The following is a 21,947-nucleotide window of genomic DNA, read 5'->3' on the forward strand; positions in this document are numbered from 1 at the left end:
ATAAAGATGTAATCTTTATTGTTAATCATTTAATTAATCTTAAATTAATAATTAGTAACTTAATATCAATGAAGTCAAAATATTTTTCTAAAAAGGCCATAAGTTCAGAATTCCTTTACTAATAGCATTTGCAATTAGTTTCCCTAAATGTATACAGTAATTTCTACAAATACATGCCTTGCTGTACTAATAATACAGAAACTTCTCGCAATGGCGTATTTTTATAGCTTGCTATTAACACTGATATAGAAAGGAAAAAGAGAAGAAACATCTGAGAAGAAAGGTATAAAACAGTGTATTGAGACACCACAGAAACAGTTACAAGAGATCAAAGTAAATTGCAGCAATTCATCTTCTGCTTGTTAAATGTATATAAAGAACTTTAAAAGAAAATTATCATCTTCACTCTGTCTATAATGCTGTAAGTTGAAAAGGTGAGGAATAGACCTTATCATTAATTGTTACATTAAGGAGTTTATATACTCAATGACTCTTTCAAGGACTGTGTTTTTCCTCACTGAGATACTGTCCTAGATACCTTCGCAATGTCTCATGGTAAGAAGAGATTTAATTCTCCTAAAATACATTAAATTAAAGATTCATTAAAATGAAAATGTGATACTGTTATTTACTAAATAATTCCTTTTAAATAATAAGCAGTAATATTCAACAATTAGTCTGTGGTGTTGGAAGCACATCACAAATGCGTACTGACACTGCTACTGTGAGTGAACTATGACATGCCATTTTTAATATTATGCTGAAAAATTTTGAGTGCTGCCATCAAGCATCAGTTTGATCTCTGTCTCATTAACAGACCTTACTTAAGATGTCATTTATTCAAGGTTAATGGGAGGAATAATTAAATATCCTTTGTGTAGTGATAGTTGAAGTAAGAAACCACTGGTGAGCTGTGTGGGAAGATCAGGTAGAATCTACACTGCACCTGACACATGGAGGCTTGCACTAAACGAGTGCTTCAAACGCTGGTTTTGCTTATGTTTGAGGCAGGAAGTGAAGAGAACCAGTGGGGAGTGGGAGAAGTCATTTGTAGTAATGCATAAGATTAACTCCCCAGGAGAAAAAGGGATCATTGCGTTGTAAAAAGACAGTTTTCCATCAAATAAATACCTGGCTTGAATAATCTATTGCTCCAGCTAAAGGAGCCAACTAATTCCAGTATTGGCTAGCAGGTTTACTTAGAAGAGTGAGCTCAGCCTCTGTCCTCTAGACTCTGGCTGTGGTTAACCAACATTTGGTTGTAGATCTTGACGATATTCTCTGGTTTTCTGCCAACTGCAATTTTTCTGCTAAGGCTCAGTCAGGCTTTGTTCTAGTTCCTGAACAATATCTTCACTATGTTTCAGTCCCCAAGGGGACTGAATCTACACCAGATTTAATTAAAACTGGGAATGCTAATCAGCAGGTCTTTGTGTAACTGTGAAATTTCTAAGACCTTGACTGCAGTCACTGGCCCAAAATGAAGGCTTTTGCCTCCTAATGTTGTGGGAAAGCCTGCAGTAACAACTGGAGCTTCTGAATAGCGGCAAGTTCATTGGGGAGTAGGATGGCTTTGAATATCTTGTTATAGGGGTTGCATAATTGAATTCTATAACAATATCCTTCCTATGTTTGCAAAACGTAAAATAACGGTAAGATTTTACTCTGTATAAAAGGTGGATAAAAATGACCTTGAATAATTTAATGTCCTTCTTTGCAATTAACTTAAACCATATCTATGTGTTAGAGCAGATAGCCGTTTCCCTGAGGTCCTGAGACCTTGATTATCCAGACTGCTCTAACCAGGCCAATCTGTTACCCTTATGGATGTTGCAACTGGGTTTTCTTCCCAGAGTGTGTATTACAGGAAGACAGGGAAATTGAGGCATACCCAAAGGCCAGGAAATAGCTAAATATCCCAAAGCACAGCAGTTATAATTAATATAAGAGGTCAATAAGGGGAAGAATTATTTACTTTGCTGCTTAAAAAAAAAAAAAGAGATAGGGAGAGGAGAAGAGAGAGAAGACTGGAAACAGTAGCAACAGATGTGTCTAAATTTGCATTGCTATAATGTTTAAGTGTATGGAAATTTCATGGGATATATTTTACTTCCACAGGAAGTTGTGTATATATTTAATTTCTAGGAACCCAAAGGCAAGGCAAAGCTAAGCAATTAAAAAGTTGAAGACAAAAATAAGTTTCAGAAGCTTCAAGTAAAATACCTTTAGCTGATTAGTGGTTCAATGCATCTTTAATGAGAAATAAATTAGGATTGCATTATTTCTTAGGAGGATAAGAAGCATTAGATATCTGTATTGATAATAGCAAGCTTAGAAATAATCTAATGCTATGAGCTGCTTTTCAAAAAAAAAAAAAAAAGGCAATTTCTGTATAGCCTAATGCACAGGTAAGAACATCAGTGAAACAAATAGTTTTGTAAAAGTCCTTTAATATAAAGCTTATTGTGAGATGAATTTTGTTGCAATTCCATCACTTCTTTGATGTGTTTAGATTCTTCCCTTTGATATGTATCCATGTTTCTTTATTGATGTCAAATTATTAATCTCTCTTGAGATCTGATTTTAGTGCAAGCTAATCTATAAAAAAAAAAAAATGCAGACTATAAAATTTAGATTTAATTTTGAATGACCCACATTGAAAATACTGCCTCCTGTATTTATCTACAGCAAACAAACAAAATTCTATTAAAAACAGGGCTAAGAAATAGACTTTAGGAAAATGTTCTTCACAGTTATCCTATTGTGGCAGTGTACCAAATGAAAGGAATAATAAAAATCCCTTGATTGGGCAGATTGGTAGCATGTATAGTTTTAAATCAATTGAATTTTGAATGTGCATTTATTGTCTGGGTTAAACTGCTACCCAGTGAAAAGGGCTGCTGTTCTCTAAACAATAACTGATATACTTCAGCTCTCAAATTGGGTCACAGTAACAGGCAGCGTTCTCCGTTTTTTCTCTCATTCTCTTTTACCTCACTTTCTTGAAAAAGTGATTGAAACTAATCATTGCTGCATTGAGGCAGTGTACTCATAAAGATCATCCTTTTCATGAAGGATAGCTCCTCTTCCTTACTGCTGTTTTTGATGATATTGTATTGTAAAACTCCTTGAAGAAGAATGCAGAAATCTGCAGTCTGAACAAACCATGCTGAAATGCACTGAATAAGTACAGCAATCCCAGTTGTTGAAATTTATTTTTGGTAATGAGCACTTCACCTCCTGTATGGGACCATAGTAATATGAAATAAAGTAGAGTGATTAATCTTACACTCTTTTATAGTCATCACATTCCTAAACATGCTTTTTAGTTAAAAAAGAAGTAATGGGAGGGGGAATGAGAGCACCAGCCTACAAAGCTTGTGTGCTACATTTCTCTCCAGCTAAACCTTGAGTTGCTCTGGCAATTAAATAGGCTGGGTAAAGTTTTGTAAAAAATCATAGCTGTTACCTTGTGAGTCAAAGCAGAAATGCCTCAGATCCCTGTGAGGCACACTTAAAAGGGTGTGATGGGATGTGTGGAGGTGTGAGGAGGTACTCTGCCCTGGGTTGAGCCCAGCTAATGTCAGGGCAATAGGGGAACCTACCTACCTGCTATATTAACCAGTACTTAGGTAGCTGTTAATAGTGTAAAGTGTTCAGTGGCACATTGCTGTGAATATCCATGTCTGACAAATGCCACAGATCAGCCACTTGTCAGCAGAGACCTTGTAAATAGCTGGAGTATCCCACGCACCTTGGGAGCATCAGGGGGGCTGGTGCCAACCTCCAGCCAAGGAGGGGAGCCAGGAGCACATTAGAGGCTGTGTCCCTGTTCTGTTCCATCTGCTTGCCATGCCCACATGCTCTTTGCCAGGCCTTCCAGTTCACACCTTGCTGGAAGGATGGTGACACCATGAGGTGAAAGCTCAGGCCCCAGCCCGTTGACTCCTGCCCTAGCCTTGCTGCACTCAGTCTCACACATCCCGGCTTAGATTTAGTGCGTAACTATGAGATAAGCCCATGGGTGTGGGAAGGTTTGAAGAAGGTCAGAGATTGTGGTATAGAAAACAGAAATTTGACAGACTATGAGTACGATGTTTGTATCAGCTTCCGTCCTGCTGCTGCTGTGAGAGAGGGCCTGGATGAGATCCGGTGGGAATGGTGACTCCTTTCTGCTGCCTGGAAAAAGTAGAGGAGAATGGAGCAGATACAGCAGCTGCAGTCTGCCTCTAGTCACTCAGTGCAGAGGGTGTGTGACTTGATTGCTAGTCCAGTGGAGTGCAGAAGAGGTTGGGTAACCTGGGTGAACTGTGCTTCAGGGGAATTTGAGAGCTGCAAGGGCTTCTTGATGGACCCAGATGAGAGAGCGTGCCTAAGAGAGGAATCTGAAGCCATATCGTCCTTTAGTCAGTGTATGGGTTTGCTACCCAGAATGGGTTTAATGCATGGTACTATAAATTTCCTGTGTGTGCTACCCCTGTTGCAGGAAAGAGCTGTTACAAAGCCTCCACATAGCTCATGATATGGGGAAAGGTATGTTTGTGCATAGGTGGAAGGAAGTGTTTTCATCCCAAAGACATTCCAAGCCCAGTAGTTGAAGAGCTGAAATTGTTTAGACTCCAAATATATGAAAGATACTAGCCTCAATAATAAGTGTTTAGATGCTTATTAGATTATCATGTTGAGTATAGCCAGTTTTGCAACAGTTTTTTGTTGTCTTTAATAGTCCTATTTGCACATACCATTTTCTGTCACTATAGAGCAGTGCTGAATGGCTAAGAATAATTTTGTTGTTTCACAATATGATAGATTAGATGTGAAAAAATGTGAAAAAGAATGTTAAGCAATATTTTTTAAAGTTAAATACACATCTAGCATTTCTTTATTAGTCAATTTTTGAGGTGAATTTCTGTTAACAGTAGAAGTCCTGCTGCCTAAGGATGCCTCTGCCTCTTTGGGTGAGCATAGCTGGTCTAGAAGCTCAAATCTAGGACATTCCTTTGCATTTGATAGAACCAGGATAGCCTGGGGGTGTTGGGTGCAAACAAGCCTGACCCCCTAAACCCTGTTATTTTGAACAGTTTAAGATTCCCATGAGTAATGAGTTGTTGTTTTGCCACTGCAAATCATCTAAACAATTTAAACAGCCTCACTGTTTAGAGAGATTATAATTCGTAGTAAATATGAATTTTGTCTTTTATTTTTCCTTTCTAGTATGTTATTTCTTTTTTTAAAATGAATTTATTTGTTGCATTACCAAAAATAGATGTTCCCTGAAAGGTAGCAGGTAGTGAGAATGATACTGCAACCTATGGATAGTATTGGGAGCAATAGCCCAAGGGAAGAAATCAAACTAAATACTGTGGTCACATAAAATATCAAAGGTTTGAACTCCAATGGAAGTTTGCAGTTGCATAAGTAAAAAAAATACAGATTAAAAAAGTCCCACAAACTTTCATAAACCATAAGCTATAAAATCTGCATGCAACCAGCTGTTTGGTTAGGTTTGGCTTATTAAATGTTATCTCGTACACCCAGAGCACAGCTGTGCCCTACCTACAAGGTAGGCAGCCTTCTTGCAAAAAAGGGTTTTGGTGAATCAAAAAACTGAGGAGCAAGCTGTTCCAACACCCAATGACTTCTAGGCCACACCTGGGCCTTCCAGCTTTGTGGAGTAGGAGCTAGTTGAGGATAGGGATAATCATTGTCTCCTCTAGGGTTATCTGAGTCTTAAATGAAGGGTAGGAATCTTGTGTATGTGACTCATCAACATTATCACTGTTGTCACATGAAGCGCCCTCAGGGGCAATGCAGTCCACCTAGTTTGCACAGCTAGTTTGCAGGCTAGGATCAGTCACCTCCTGGAGTTACAGATCTCCATTTATAAGAAGGAATCTGGTTGACAAGACTGGGATACCAGTTTTTACATGTCTAAAGAAAAGTGGGGGTGATCTATCTTATGTTACGCCAGCCCACGACTTGAAATTAATGGAATAGTAAGACTGAGTTAAGCTCAGGCTTTGTGGAAAAGATAGAAGATGGTCTTTATGCCCTGTGCCGTGTCATCCCCCTTTTTGGCTTTGGTGCTTGTAGCATGCTAGAAGAACCATGTTCTTGTGTGGTAATACTATCTTTTTCTCATGAATATCCAAATACAAGTCATTGGTTTCCTCCCTGGTGTGCTGTTGACACATTATTCAAAAAGTTTCTGGGCAGGGAAGTTGTCACATGTAGGACCAGTGATCTTGGTTCATTAGAGCAGTGTGAGATAGCTTGCTACATTTCTGTGCCTTTTTAATATGGAAATGGCAGAGAAAGATTTGAATATACACAGATAATCCCATTACTAATTAATTTAAAAGGCCACATTGTATTTTTTAACAACACTATATCTTTCTAAACAACGTTCAGGAAAGATAGGCATATACTTAGAAGATGAATGTTTCAATTGCTGGCTACCCAAAAGTGACATAACAACACTATAATTTTAAATAGGATGAGGCTTTAATGGCTCTCCTAGAGGAAAAAAAAGCTGGTTATTAGTAGAAATGTACTAAACTACTTGCATTTGACAAAGTGTTAATGAAGGAAATTACTTCTAGAGAAACAAATGAAAATGTCAATTAAAAAAAAGTAATGGCTGAGTTTTTTTTCTTTTTATCTTTTTTTTTGCTTTCTTCTTAAAAGAAGTGCTGGCATGTTTTTCTTGTTGCTTGAAAAGTCTTCTGGTTTGTCTGTCTTAGTTCTGCATTTTTTCTTTCCTTCTGAATCTGCTGCACTGGAGCTAGATTTCATTTAGACAGGAGGCTTATTTAGTATTCTGGTCTAATGCTTTTTTTCTATCATATGTTTTATTTTTCCAAGTTTTTTACAGAGCATCTTCCAATGAAAATGCATCCAAGAGCACCATGGCTTCATTTGTCAGCTTTGAATTTCCTAATCTTTAGGTGACTCAGTAAAAATAAATAAAACTTTACGTTAAGGAGGATAGGATTAGAATGGGCGCAAACTACTAATGAGACATTGCTCTAAAAATGTCTGCAAATCTTTCGTTGTTCAAGCTCTGCTTGTTGTAATTGCTGCCAGTTGCATGAAGCTGACAGCACCTGCTGTCCTTTCAATGTCCCACTGGAAGAAGCGTGAGCATGGAGGATGTGGAAGCTGCCACTCCTGCGGCCTTCTGGGTGAAGAAAACTGTAGCAACAGATTGACATTCTGGGCCTTGGACTTGTTTTCTTGTACCTTTTTTTTTGTTTGTTTGTTTTGTTTTAAATAATGTCTTATCTTTGCCTAAGGAATCTGCTCTTCTGCAGGATGCGATTTTGGCAGTGGTTCATGGCAACCGAGCCTGGCATGCTGGCAGCCTAAACCCCACACTTCCATGGCTTTGCATCCCCATACCTGCCAATGGTGGGACGTCTCATAATTGTATGGAAGAGATGGAGGGTCCTAGTAACTATAAAATAGTATTGAAGTAGAAATTTCCTCTTTACAATTTTCTACTCTAAACTGGTATTGCTACATAGTAAGAATGTTTATCAGAAACAGATTATGTCAGGGTTTATTTGGCAGGAAAGTTTTCTGATAACTAATGTGTAAATGTTTCCCTTGCTTTAGAGAGTATTACTGTGCTCAAATGGTAGTTGCAAAGAAGGCTTAACGAGAGCATTAAGAAAAGAAGCTTATTCACAGCATTAACATTTGCTGAAACAACGTGTTAGCCTTGAATGGCTTGTACAATGACATACATAGGTGGAAGAAGTGTGAATTTTTAAGCAGTGAAATGCTTACTTTTAAATGCTTTGTATGTTTGCTTCTGTTAGATACATCTCTCATTATTTGTTCTCAGAGCAGAACAACAACAGCTACTTGGGACAATGTTTGGAAAAACAGACTAGAAAACAAGTTTCTATGTGGAGGTAATGGAGCAGTCATTGAGGCAGAGACACAGTGAACATAGGATGTTCAGACTGCAAGCAGAGATGGTAGAGGAAGCTTCACTTCTGTCACTGCCCCTCCCGACACAAAACATCATTAATTTTTAATGAGACATCAAGCATTTATTTTCTGTCCGCAGTCTCCAGAAGTTGAATGCTATAATCCCATCAAAATATTGCCTCTACTGAAACTTGCAAGATTAGATACTGGAACCAAATGAACTAACAGCAAGCAGTATGCAAATAGAGTAGAGTCAACGCTTAATGACCTTGAAAGATCTGGAAGAAACATGTTCTTAAGTTTGTTGCAGACATTGAAACTGACAAACGAAGACTGATCTCAAAGACACGTTTTTTGTAACTTGCCTCCTGTTCACAGTTTGTATTTCATTATATTTCAGTGGTTATCTCAGCCTTTTAGCTATCTCCAAGAAACTAGGATGAATTGCGGTTACCTGACTTTTTTCTCTGCCCAACCCCCTGCATGCACAGCAATGAAAGAGGACTTTCTCACTCTTTTGTTCACCAGCAGTTTGAACTTCTAGTGACACTGTACTTTAAAGGCAGTCATATGTCGACAGAGAGTTACAATTAGCAGCCCTGCTGGAGATACAAAAATAACATCCTCAACATCAAAAGATATTTTCTTAAATGATAATTAGTGTCTCCATGGGTGGATTGTTTTATAATTTAACACAATATGAATTATTTTTCTCTCCATAAACAAGATGAGACACTCTGACCACAAGGACCTCTGCCATTTCTAATTAGTTAAGGCATCAGAATTAATTCCAAGTTAGTTGACCATGTTAAGAAAAGCAATCCAACATAATTTGTCATTTATGCTGGTAAAAAAGTATTCTTATTTTTTTTTAACTGTTTGTTTCACACAGTAATGTTCAACAACACACCATGGTTAAAAATCCTTCTCACAATTGTACAATATATATGAGGATGTGTTTTCATCTTAGTTATCCATGCTGACATCCATTTCATAGGAACTAAAAACTGAGTGGAAGTTCTGAGCTGTTATTCAAATAAATACTTCAAAACAGTGTGTCCTGCAAGGGAAATTTTATTTATTTTACACATACCTTAGGTTTTAGGATGCTTAGATGTTTATGTGCAGCAGGTGGGACTGTGCTTGAGAAACTAAGGCAGTGGCAAAATGAACAACAAATGAGATGCTGGGCACCCCATCCTATTTTGGGTTAGTGCAAGGAATTCTTAATTCACTGAACTGAGGAATGGGCTAGAAAAGGTCAAAATACCGCTGAGGCCATTCCATCACTCCAGTGAGCGGTGTGTTCACTAGACTGTCACCCACGCTACGAAGTGATGGTTATGCACACAACTTGCTCCTCTCTGGCACTTTAATTTTCTCCCTTTTGAAAACCTGTGAGGCAAGAACAAAAGTCTTCTATGTTTCAAATCTAAAACTTTGAGACTATTTTTCTTCTTCCTGTGACATTAATCACATTGGTCACAAAGTCTAAGAAAATACCTGAATTCTACTTTACCAGATAAAATGCAGGGGAAAGTAACAGAAACTAAATTACTTAATGTTTACCTGTCCCCACATCATGTATGATGAAAATGTAGGCCACAGCCATAGCCCTGTCACTCCTCTTCTCTTAATTATACAGTAAAATACTGATAAAAACCTTGTATAAAAACAAAACTCATAGCAGCTAGTTTTACATTTAAAATTTTTCCCCCCTTCCCTCCCATGTGACACAGCAAGCCAGATCTAGCAGCCCCACCTTGTGAAAACTCCTGAGCCACATACAGGCAGGGGAAGGCAGGAGGGGTGGCTGGGGTCCCAGCTGGCCTCCGCTAGCCCACAGTTGGTTCCTGTTTGCTTGTGTGTCTACCACCTTCTGAGCCAAGTAACTTGAAAACATCCCTCAGGTGTATGAGAACCTGGAGCTTGGCAGCTGCACCAGCAAGGGAGAGCAGTGATGCTATTATTTTCCTAGAACTTATTAGAAAAATTCCCATTTTTGATTAATAGAAGATTGTCAAAGGTGGATGAGGCTGAGATAGATCATACCTGCACTGTTGTTTTCAAGCAAACCTGTACAAGAGTTGGCTTGCAGTAGCAGGTTTCTAGAGGGAGCTCTGAAGGGCAGACAAGGTGGAATTTCAGTCCAGAAGGCTTTCTGCAAATCTACGTGGTTGCAGCAGTAGAGGTGGAACAATGCTGGCATTACCAGCTCACTGACAACTGGGAACACAGATGCCTGATTTCAGCCTGCTCGGGGTGAATCTAAGCATGAAGAGCCACAATTCTACAACATGCCCACTAAATTGTGAGGATAAAGGCAATAATCTATCTTCTTGCCTTCCACAAATATTACAATCCATATATATAAGGTTAAAAGTTAAGTGGTAGCAGCGGAATGCAGTGGAAGGTACAGTTACACAACGTGTGTCAGCTCCGAAAAGCCTATATGCAAAGAGAATGCATTTAATAAAAAAAAATCAGCAGCCTAACTTTACTATGTTACAAAATTACAAACTAAAGGCAAAGCTGGTAATATTCTTTCACATGAATATAAGAATGTATTGTTAGAAATAACTAAATAAAATATTTGAGATATAAACATTTTTTTTAATTGAACTTCACATTTGTACTTGAGTAATATTTTCATGACAGCATGCACAGTATTTCTTACAGTGAAATGATAGAAGTGAAAAAAAATTTACAACTATGAGTTAAAATTATGCTTATACAAACATTTGCATTGCATATTAATACACTGTAATTCTGTAAATAAAATTGTAGAGCTCTGTAATACCACTACAAACAAATTAACATTTTCATATCTGTTGGAAGACTTTCTCCTGAAGTTATGCTTCTATCTCCCAGGCTTCATATATTCAATTAAAATTATATCCTTTAATAAACAGGCATATGAAAAAACTGCTTAAACACTTCTTCCATTCAGCTTTACAATATTGTGCCAGAGCAATGAGCATACTCCATGCTCCACTTGTCTCAGGTCACTCTGCTGAACTTCATCCTTAAGATGTACCCTGGCATACTTAAAAGATTTAAGTCATAGCAAGACTATTCTTCCCTATGCCAAACATAAACCAGCATCATCTCATTCTTGAAGCCTTTAATGAGCTGTGATTACTAAATAGCTCCCACCTATGTAAGACCAAATTTTAGTCAGTGGTTTCAAAGATATGTAAGTACCCAGATTTTTAGAATAAGTATCTGAACTAATGGGTGTTTAACTCCTAGCGAAACTGCCATTAGGGTGCTTGGGTACCTACCTATTTCAAAGCAATCTACCCTGAGATTTTCATTCTCATTTCCCAGCTGTTCCCTTGAAAATGAGCCTGTGAAAACATTCAGCTAAACAAAAGCAGCCAAACAATAAAAGCAAGATCATTTTCATGGTATTATCGTGGGACAGTAGCCCACATTTGGTCCGGTCAATCTGTAGGTAGAGTTGTTTCACTGGTACAACTAGCCAAAACACCACAGCGGTGGGTTTTTACAATCTCATGAGCCCCACAGATGAAGCTTTACTGAGCCTCCCAAGTAAACTTGTGACAAAAATATAACAAAACTGACACTTCAGCACAGTATTTCACCTCCTGTACTGTATTTAAGTACCCGTATGTTCTAGGAAATGATGTATGCAAGTACACATAAAATGTATCGAGTACATTGCATTTTTAGCCAGTATTGCTTGTGTCCTTCCATCTTCAGGAGGTAAAGCTGTGCTATATCTGTATTTCTAGGTCACCTGTGGCATAGAGTGTATGATGTGTTCAACTAAACATTTAAAAATTGAGGTATGATGTTAATTAGATGAAGACATTTTTAATTTAAAAGAAATCAGACATGCTTGCTATAAATATTAGTTAGATTGCAGCACATATAGAATGCAATTTTCTTCTTACTACATGATTTATTTTTTAAGACTTAGTTCAGTGAAGAAAACATACTTTACAGGGTTTTCAAGATTCAATGGCTATAATATTTTGATAAGGCACGTTTAAATTGCATTTAGAAATGGAAGTTCTCCACTTGTCTAGGAATCAACGAAGTGATGCTATTCCGTACAGAATATTCTCTCTGCAGCTATTCCAACCTTTGAACCATTGCAGTAATATATACTAATTTAATGGTGATTAAATTTCAAAAGGAAAATAATTGTTCCATGCTAAGTTTCTCTCAGTGGCATTTATACTAGCCTCATTTATAGATTTTTCATTATATAAAACCAGGATATAAGGGAAACCCAAAGCTGTGACTCCACTGAACAGAATGTGCTTGCTCTCCCATTGCTGCTGGCTCTGAAGAGCTAAGAAATTGAAATAAGGGGAAATGGGAGAAAACATGACCTCTGGGTAGCAGTGTCTGATTCAAAGGTTGCTAAAAGTCAGTGGGAGTCTGTTGATTTCACTGAGTTTTCGAGATTTATTTCTACAGAGTAAAAAAACATGTCACATTTGTATTGTCCAGAGTGTAACTGAAGTGACTAAATTTATTGATTTTAAAGTGTCTTTTCAAACATCAAATGAAAACAGACTTGAGTTGAAGTACTACTCTTAACTCTTGGTTATACTTTCTATTTATTAAGAAAGTCTTATCCAAGAGGTAAGTAAAAATGCTCAGAACTGAGAAATCTTTTCAATGATACATTAGCATATTAGTTCTGTTATTCCATATTCCTCAGAGGCCTCATTTTCAAAAAGAGAAATATGTCAACACAGAAACAAACTGAGAACAGTTCATGGGCATGGTACATCTGTGACTTCAGCTTGTAGAAACTTTTGAAAACTCTTTCTATTATTCTAATAAATACAGACAAAACTCGCATCAACCATTTGAGTTAAAAGGGATTTGACAGCCTAAATTTGCTTAGCAAGCATATCCAGCAGCTCCTTCTCCATGCCTTGGCTGCTCAATTCATCTAAACTGTAGTATCTATGAACAATCTTTTCATCTGTCACAACAACTACTCGAAGCCCATGTGTATCTTCTCCCAGCTGACATCCTATTGCTGATGTAACCACCATTTCCAGGCCTCTGTAGGACCCTCCAGCATTCCTATGGTAATGTCCAGAAAATACAGCCTTAATGCCTGTTAGAAAAAAGAAAAAAAGAAAAAAAAGAAAAAAAGAAAAAAAGAAAAAAGAACATATATTTAGTTAGCATTTACAGTTCATATATGTGTTCATCCTAAAAGATACTGCTGAGGTTTACACTGCTAGTGGGGTTGTAGAGAAAATTCTATGGTAACTACAGGTGTTCTTCAGTCCTTAATAGTTCATAAAGCATAAAATTAAGAGGAAACCATTTACCTGAACTTGCATTTAAAACAAATAATTAGTAAACAGCAATAAATAACTGTAATTGTAATAAAGAATAAATAATTATTAAAAGGAATGATGTTATGCTCCACCGGCTTTGTTAGGGTTACTGGAGTTAGTTACACTTGCTGCAAGGTGTTTGTCATCTTGCTAATCCTTTGGCTAGAAAGAAGGAACACTCTAGAGGAAGCAGATTAAAAGTAGAAAAAAAAATCAGTAATTAATAACTGCCTAAAGAATGATGCTACTGAAACATGAGCTGAAAGCTAAGGACCGTGTAGCTATATTTGACTATTATCATGCAAAAAAATCACTAAGGAGAATTTAAACCTATTTACCTAAGGCTGGTGACCTTAAAAAAAGTCAAGACAAACAAGAAACGTGGATAAAAAGATAATTTGTAATCTATTCTCGACAATATTTAGGGTTTATAGCAGATGGAATAAATCCAGATACATGAAAGAAACCTAATATGCAGAAGAGGTTGTGAGTTATAATAACACAGGGAAGAAAGATGAGAGCACCCAAAAAAGATAAGGTTGATGATCCGCAAGTGTCAAGAATGGCAATGACATGAATTAACATTTACCTAGTACAGGGTACAAACAAAGCAGGTTTATTGTAATTTCCTCTGTATCTTTGATGATTTAAAGCTTTATTTATTTATTTGTTTTTATAAGCTATTTATATTTTACATTGTACTGGGATAAAAATCATTCTGTTAGGAGCTTGAAAGAAAGAGATACTTTTGATCTGAGGAAGGAGACAACAATATGCTGCACTGAACGTTTCTGGGTAGGTAGCATGCAAATATCATCCAAGATTGGTCAGGGGTAAAGAAAAGCTAAATGACAAGCAGCAGCAGGTACAAGGAACAAGCGTACTTTATTTTTAAGGCCTTATAGTGTACTTTGAAATCCTTGGCTGAATCATTCTAACTGATTTTAAAAAGTCCAACCACCCCTCCTCTTCCCTCAGGACACAATAATTCAACAAAAAAATAATTAGGTTTAGATACATGTATGCTATCTGATTTTGACCATCTTCCAAAGGTGACCCACCCATATGTCAGCTCTGCTTTTCTGCCATGCATCTCATTAGCCATGGAATTTTTGCAGAATTTTTGAAACAATTTCAAATTAGATGGAACTGTCATCCTCATCTCCAAAATGGAACTTTTCTTTCTTCTGTCTTGGAAAAAAATAATCTGGTAGAATCTGTGTTCACTGCTCTGAATGGCCTTTCTGATTGTCTTTTCAGGTTAAAGTCCTGATACCAGATAGATTATTTTTCCCTCTCCATTTCATGATATATAAATTTTAATCAAATCACTTTATTGCTATGCAATAATGAAACCTTGATTAGGCTCATGAGTCACAAAAGTTGGAAAAAAAACCACATATTTTAGTGCTAAGTACTTATTTTTCACATCAAAGTTTGTAAAACCATTAATAACAAAGCTGAGATTCTAGGTTCTTCACAAGAAAGACAGTGATACCACAGACAAACATTTCCCTTCCAGGTTAAGCCAGCATCCTTTAGCATTTAGCTACTGCTGGATACACAGCTGAGCATCATACACCACTTTTTTAAGCAAAAAATCACTGATAAGCTTTCTTGCTAATTTAAGATGGTACATATTTTATTTTGATAGGAACAAAGGTCTGTAAGTAAGCACTGCATCAGCTGCTAACAGGCTTCTGAAAAGATTTCTGAAATTCTTTTAAGAATATTTATATTATTCTATTTTCCAGGATGATGCAAAAGGCAACTAAGTTGCATGCTAATTTAGATATGATATCTGAAAATCCTAGTATTGATACCTGTGACAGATGGGGCAATATGATTTTTTTTTTCTTTACAATCACATTTTTTTTTCTCTGCAATCATGTCATTTAAATGTGAAATGAAAATGTGAGCTAAGTATAAATAGCAAATTTTACAAACAGGTTTTGGGATTATCTTTTGGTATGCTCAGTCTAAGATCCTTGGATTTCAGAATGCACAACTTCCTGAAGCTGTGTTTAATGCTATTTTATACTAGTCTAAAAGAGAAAAATTACTAGACTGGATAGTTGAAAATACTAGGAATTTTGTTGTTTGTCATCAAGTATGAAACATATAAATTAATATTTAAAACTGTTGCAGGAAGCATTTAGATCTGTTGATATATGATACTACTAATGACAACTGAAAAAATTTCAAAAGTGCCTGAATGATTTAGATGTGATTTCCCTATTGAAACACAAGAGGTTGTGTAATCCTTAATCGTAACGACACTTCCATGGTTCTTCATAAAGCACCTGGAAATATATTGTTAATACTGAGTGACTCAAGAAACACACCTAAGTATTCTCTGACAACTCTGATTAAACAGCAAGCACCTTATCAGGATAACCGATTATTTTATGAAATTTAATCTTTCAAAGACTAAATACCAAAGTATTGAAGACTAAAGCAAGGAAAAAAGGAAAAGAGGCTGTGTGTAGCTGGTCTTGCTGCAGAGGACCTTGTCATCACCTGCATTGCACCACCTCCTGCAGTTTCTGAGCATGACATGGGAAATTCCAGCTTTTCAGAAAGCCAGAGTAATACAGTGAATAATTCAGTTATTTCATCCAGTAAGTCCATGCTGAGGTTGACAAGACTACCTCTCCAAGTAAGATCTGGTACTTGTTCCATGTGGCTTTCTGGAAAATACATTCCATAGTCCATGAGACTTCCTTCTGAAATCTGGTTATGCATTGCTTGTTTTCAGTAGTTGGACAGTAAATGTGACCAAAGATTAATCCAGACTCACAATTTTGGCAGTGAGCTGCCTGATGGCAGCCAGCACTGCTCCACCTGCCAGCCTTACACAGAAAAGCCAGAAAGAAGGGTACATCTGAGATCTTTGTTTAAAAACTCTTGTGAGTTTTGAAGATGTAATCAAATGCCCTTATACCCGCATATCAAGCACCAAAAGATCACTGTGTCTAAGAAGGAAAGTATTACCTGAAGATAATAATGAGATATCTTTGTGCTTAAACTGTGTTACAAATGGTAAAACTTTCACTATATAAAAAAGCTGAAAGATGTCAAAGAAGTTGAAAAAAATTGAAATCTCTGCTGCACAGGCAGAGAAATGAATTGTTTAAGCTTATGCTGTTGCATTCTTTGTACCTCTAGCAAGACATAAGGGGCATTTAATCATCCCATGTACTGTACAGGTGAAAGCATTATTTTTGTAATTATAGAACACTGAGCAGAACCTACAGTGATGTGCAGGGATGGACACCAAGATTAATTTGTTATTGTTTCATATATTCCAGCAATCTGCCATTCCATGCTTCCCACAAAAGGTAAGACACACTCAGTGCTATTCAAGCGGTAGGCCAGCAAATGGGTCATTTGTGTTACTATAACCGTGGCATAACAAAAAATGCTAGCAACAACTGATTTTTGCCTTCAGACAGCAGATATTCTGGCAAAGACTCAATGCAATGCAAAGGCAGAGAGCTGTGCCTAGGAACACGACTATAATTTCACAGGAGATCCTCATCTCCCCAGCCAGAACACCCTGCACCCTTTCTCCTGCAGTAATTTAGACCTAATTCACCATGATTAAATGAAGAGGGAAGTAGGTGACCTCTCTTAACAAACTTGGTTGTATCTGTCCTTTTCTTTCATAGGAGATAGTCGATTTGATGACTGATGTAAAATATATAAAGTTAACCTATAATTTAACCTATAGTTAAAAATTAAGCAGCTTGGAAAGCAAAATATAAATTATTCTTCTGTGTGCCTGGTAAAAGCTACATGGGCTTTCATATTTCAAAATCCAAACCTCACCCAGATAGCAAATGACTCAAGATGGAAAACAGAATGAAGTAATTTTTACACTGAACAGTGGTATATGAAGGTTGTTGCCAGCTGGAACTTGTCTGTTCTCCTAGTTTAGTTCATCGGTACTGATTCTTTTCGCTCCATGTAACATACTCACCTAGCTGGTGTGAGAGTTACACTTGTAACTTGGAGAGCTTGCTCTGACTCAACGGCAGGAACCTAGCAGAACAGTTTTGTCTTTTCTTTTTTTCCCCCTTGGGAGAAATCCCATCAGAATACCTCAAAAGGTGATGGCGTGACATAACGGGCTCTTTGAAGATTCTGCGCTTTCTGTATTATTTGGATCTTCAGAATCATCATATGAAGGTGTTTTAAAACCGATGCGATAGTCAGTTTGAGAGTGAGGAGTCATTTCTCAACTCCTCCATGTTGTAGCTTATTACAGTGTAACATAATGTAACATACTTGAGCAATTCAGGCACAGAACACAGCATTTATTTCTCATTACACACACATAGCCCAGCCACAAGGCTACACTTGTTCCCCACTTTCCAGCCCCACCATTCCTTCCTGCAGCGACAGGCAGCACGTGCCCACCTAGAGCTGCTTAGGGCATGGCTGGGGATCTCCTTCCATTGCTTGCCAATAGACAGCAAAACTCAGCCTCGTGGGACTGTAAGTATGACATCCTTCTTGCTAAAGTGGGACCTGTCTTCCTTTGTGGCAATGCCCTTAAAAGAGCAAGCCCTGACCTGGGAGGAGTGGATGCTGAAGTAGATGGGGCTGCTTCCTGCATTGCTGCAGCCTCTGAACAAGGCACTTGTGGGGTGGACAGAGGACACACTAGGCTTAATAAAACCAGCCTGCTTTCATCTGAGAGCTGGCTGTAATGCGTCCATGTGTATAGCACCTTCCTGTCCTTACAGCACTCCACAAATAACCGAAGATCTCCAGCAATGCTCTGGACTCCTCCCTCAGGCACACAACAAGCATGGACCTGGCTGGATCTTGGCCTTTACCCGCAGAGTTAAGCTGTGGCTCAGCCTTTGAGGACTGAACATTTAGGAACCAAGCGTTTGGCCTGCTTTCTTACTGCAGCAGCTAGATCTGTAAAATATCCTTACTCGCTTCTAGTAAGTGACAGTGCTACTATGGAAACAGGAATTTATTTCAATGTTTTCCACTTTTTCTGCAGGTAAGCAAAACTGCTTTAGTCTGTGAAAAAGTTAGGACAAAATAACAATCATAAAACCGTAGTGAGATGTAAGCCCCATGTGACACTCTGTAAGTGAAGCGTAAGTGCTTTTGTAAGGGAAATAAGTGCTCTCTTTTAACTGGAAGGATCGTGTTCAGCTTTCCACCTTTCAGAGAATTTAACCTTTGGAACTGAAGAGGAACAGAAATCAAGACTGTGTTAGCACATATGTAAACCAAACCCCAACCACATGGTTTCAGTGCGATTAAGGATAAGGATATAAAAGCAGTAAAGCAACCTTACTAATAAGGACAACCATAATCTCCCACTATCTGAGAACTCATGGGAAGATTTTTGAGGCACCCATCCTAGACCTTTTAGCCAAAAACAGCAGGCAGACACCAGGTAAGAAGTTTGGCCCATGAATCATGCAGTTTTTTTTCTTCTAAGGCAAATATTGCAACTTCACCCCACTTATGTTTAACATCTGCTACCTGCCTACACACAAGAAGGTATTTTGGTACAGAACTGAAATAAGAGTGATTGATAAACAGTGCAAATATGATACCTCACAACAGAGGATGCAATTTAAAACCTTTTACCTCCTGTTGGCTCTGTGAGGCAGACTGTCTAAACAAGCTGGTGTTTATGGATACAGTTCATTCAAATTCCCCATTTTAGCATACGTCTGTCATTCAGGGCCTAATTTCGCTGGATGGGTGTTCAGTGCTGAAATGTCCTTGTGGAACGAGCTGCTCAAGGATCAGCCTTTGCTAGAATTCATCATCTGCCTTTGATACCTCCTAGTGAAAGTTGTGCCCAGACTTCAGGTATTCTTTATTTCCAGTGCTAGTATTAATTTTTGTTATTGTGGTGTTACAATCTGTTACATCTTGAACAAAGAAACAAACAGGTCACTATTGTGTATTAATAGAAGTCTAACTGATGTTGTTTATTACTTCAGTAGTATCTTTTTGTTCACCCAACTGTCTTCCCTTCACTTTTGTTAGCATAAGAAGGAAATCTGAACCAGTCAATGCAATAAGACTAAGATGACAAGCAGGCAATTTACTTTGCTCTTGCTTTTGATCTTAAACATAAAAAGAATCTTAAGATGTATGCACTCAAATTTAATTTATTCATTTCAGATGTTTTTCTGAAGTAATACGGTCAAGTTGCTCGCGAGTCCCCTCACACACAAAACCCATTTTCTAATCCCTGTGAGGCCTGGCAGGCCTCCCTGTAATAACCTGCTTTAAGGTGTGTGCAGGTCAGTTAATGCAGTTCAGTAGATCCAGCTATGCACAAATGGGTGCAGTCCCCTCCCACTAAAAAGAAAACAAAAAAAAAACAAGAGGTAGGTAGAACAGTAATTTTGTTTTTCATTCTTGACTTCTGAAATAAGCAGATGAGAAAAGCTTTGATATAAAAGCAATATGAAATACTCAAAAGCCACTGTGTAACTGAATTCCAAAGGATGGCACCCTCACAAGCATTCATTATTTCATTTTTAGGAAATACACAGTGATTTGAATTTAAATGTGACTGAAGGTTTTACAAGATCCATTAGCCAAAAGAACAGGATCCCTACAGCAAGACATTATTCACTCCTAATAGATTATTCATTAAAAGAAAAAAAAACACAATAAATTAAGTTCAGAATAAAGTCAAAAACTGTGCAGATAGTTACTACTAAAAGAAAGAAAAAAACCAACAAAACAGCAACAAACACAACAAAACAACAACAAACCAACCACACACTTAACTCTGTGATCATCACAGTCAGATACCACACTGCATGACACTACAGTGGTAACATCTCTACTATGGAAAAAAAGGCCTGAGCTGACACGTTCATTTTTGATCAGTACACGACTGGAAGCCAGCTACTCCAGATGGAAAACTCAGTGCAGGCCATCATGTTGTGCTTCATCTGTTTTAAAACCATGCCTTGGATCACAAAAGCATCTAAAAACAATGAGCTTCAGTCCTGCAAACCAAACATGAGTTTTCAGAGTCATCGATCTGAAAAAAATTAATGTCTTTGTTAAAAGAAAAAAAAGGTTTGAAGTACAGGAATTGATTATGATTTTTGTGAAGCAAAGATATCCTCCTCCTAGCATGCAATTTACTCTCATTTTCTGATCAAGCACAAAAAGTCCTTTTCAGTTCTGATCTGACAAAGCCGAATCTGAAAGACAAAAAGATTTGCTGTTTCCAAAGAACTGATCATAACCTTTCTTCCCCGTAGAATAATGCATTTGTACTGAAGAATGAAATACCTACTATGGCACAATTCTGTGAGTCCAACGCAGCCGATTTTGCATAAAATAATTTATATGACATAACAAACAAGCATGTTAAGGATTGTTCAGAGTCATCTGACTAGAGGGAAGTCTTACATGTGTTGATAAATCCTCATTGTCTTGGACATGACACAAGTTAATAAATACTTTATTTTTACGCTACTGTATTTACACCCTGCATTGTGTCACTTCACCCATTCCCTCAGGTTGTAAAGCTACACAGTGGATAAACTAAGACAAGAGGTGAATGCCAGGGAAAGTAATTAATAGCTTATGTAACTGGGCATGCTGCTTTCGATGCTATCTGTATGGTCATTTGTATGCAGACTTGTGCTTTAAAGGACAAGTCACTTTGTACTTAGTTTTATACTCTGTGGTTTCTACTGCACACATTTCTCAACAGAAAATTCCAAAAGTTCCTCTGAAGATTTTTTTCTTCCCCCATTATTTCCAGTGTCTGCTTTCTAAAGCCAACACACCAAGTAAGGAGTCATTACAAGAGCTTCAGCAAGCTCTTGTTGATCTGTGTTCAAAGCTCTGGTAAGACTGACAAGTATTATTGGCATTTCCCATTTTCTCTTTTTCTCGTAGTTCTCTCTTCAAGCTTTGTGAATTAGAACAGCAGGTTGCATTACAAAGGGCTTTTCCTAGAGGGATGGTGTAATGGATACTGTTAAGCTGACTGATTGGCATGCTGGGGAAACATCCAAATGAGTATCTGAAATTTGCTTCGGTTGCTTCACAGAAAATATTGGTACAGAAAGGGATGACCTGGCCAACCAGGCCCAGGGATGACTTGATGCATACAGCTGTCAGGTCTTCACACAGTGCAGCAGCTCTGATTTGGAACAGGTTATTCTTGATGACCACCATTTGAGTCCCCACATGACCTGAGCAGAATATTGTTCTGAAGGGAGTGGTGTCCTAACTGCTCCACCTAGTGATAGTAAAAAATTTTGGAAAACTTCAAAGAAAACTTTAGCTATGCCGATGTCTTTAGCATGCTGTCAATTTTACTTCTGACAAGAATCAGATGAGAAAACAGTTCATTAAATGAAAAGAAACTGCATGCTGGATATCACACAGAAGGCAGTTGGTTAGCAGGAGAAGCTCAGGTTATTTTAAAGAATTTTAAAAGTACAGCATCTTCTTTCCACAAATTATACTTTAGCACTCTGAGAAACCCTTCCAAACAACAGTTCTGCAGCACCAGGGAAAAGGGGTCAGCAAGATTTTGACATAATAGCACTGTAAGAGAACAAAGGCATTTAGCTGTGTGCCACGTGTAATTCCTATGAGAGTGATTATGTCCCGGTCACAACTTATTGTTAGGTTGCAGCCCCCAGA

The 21,947-nt window shown here is 37.7% G+C and overlaps 1 protein-coding gene and 1 long non-coding RNA gene across 5 annotated transcripts in view; one reads left to right on the forward strand and one right to left on the reverse strand.

Annotated features, from left to right (window-relative positions):
* The window catches only part of LOC311445205, a 29,412-nt gene extending 18,322 nt beyond the window's left edge, over positions 1–11,090 (forward strand). The window contains exon 2 of the long non-coding RNA XR_014698301.1: positions 6,865–11,090. This is a non-coding gene — a long non-coding RNA (uncharacterized lncRNA). The remainder of the gene's footprint in view (positions 1–6,864) is intronic.
* The window catches only part of CPPED1 (calcineurin like phosphoesterase domain containing 1), a 51,037-nt gene continuing 39,620 nt past the window's right edge, over positions 10,531–21,947 (reverse strand). For all 4 annotated transcript variants that reach the window (XM_084537042.1, XM_084537038.1, XM_084537039.1 and 1 more), the window contains one exon: positions 10,531–13,045. In XM_084537042.1, the coding sequence (XP_084393168.1) occupies positions 12,813–13,045 (233 nt within the window). In that variant the 3' untranslated portion in view covers positions 10,531–12,812. The remainder of the gene's footprint in view (positions 13,046–21,947) is intronic.

Source organism: Aythya ferina (genome assembly GCF_964211825.1).
Source record: "Aythya ferina genome assembly, chromosome: 15".
Taxonomy (NCBI): domain Eukaryota; kingdom Metazoa; phylum Chordata; class Aves; order Anseriformes; family Anatidae; genus Aythya; species Aythya ferina.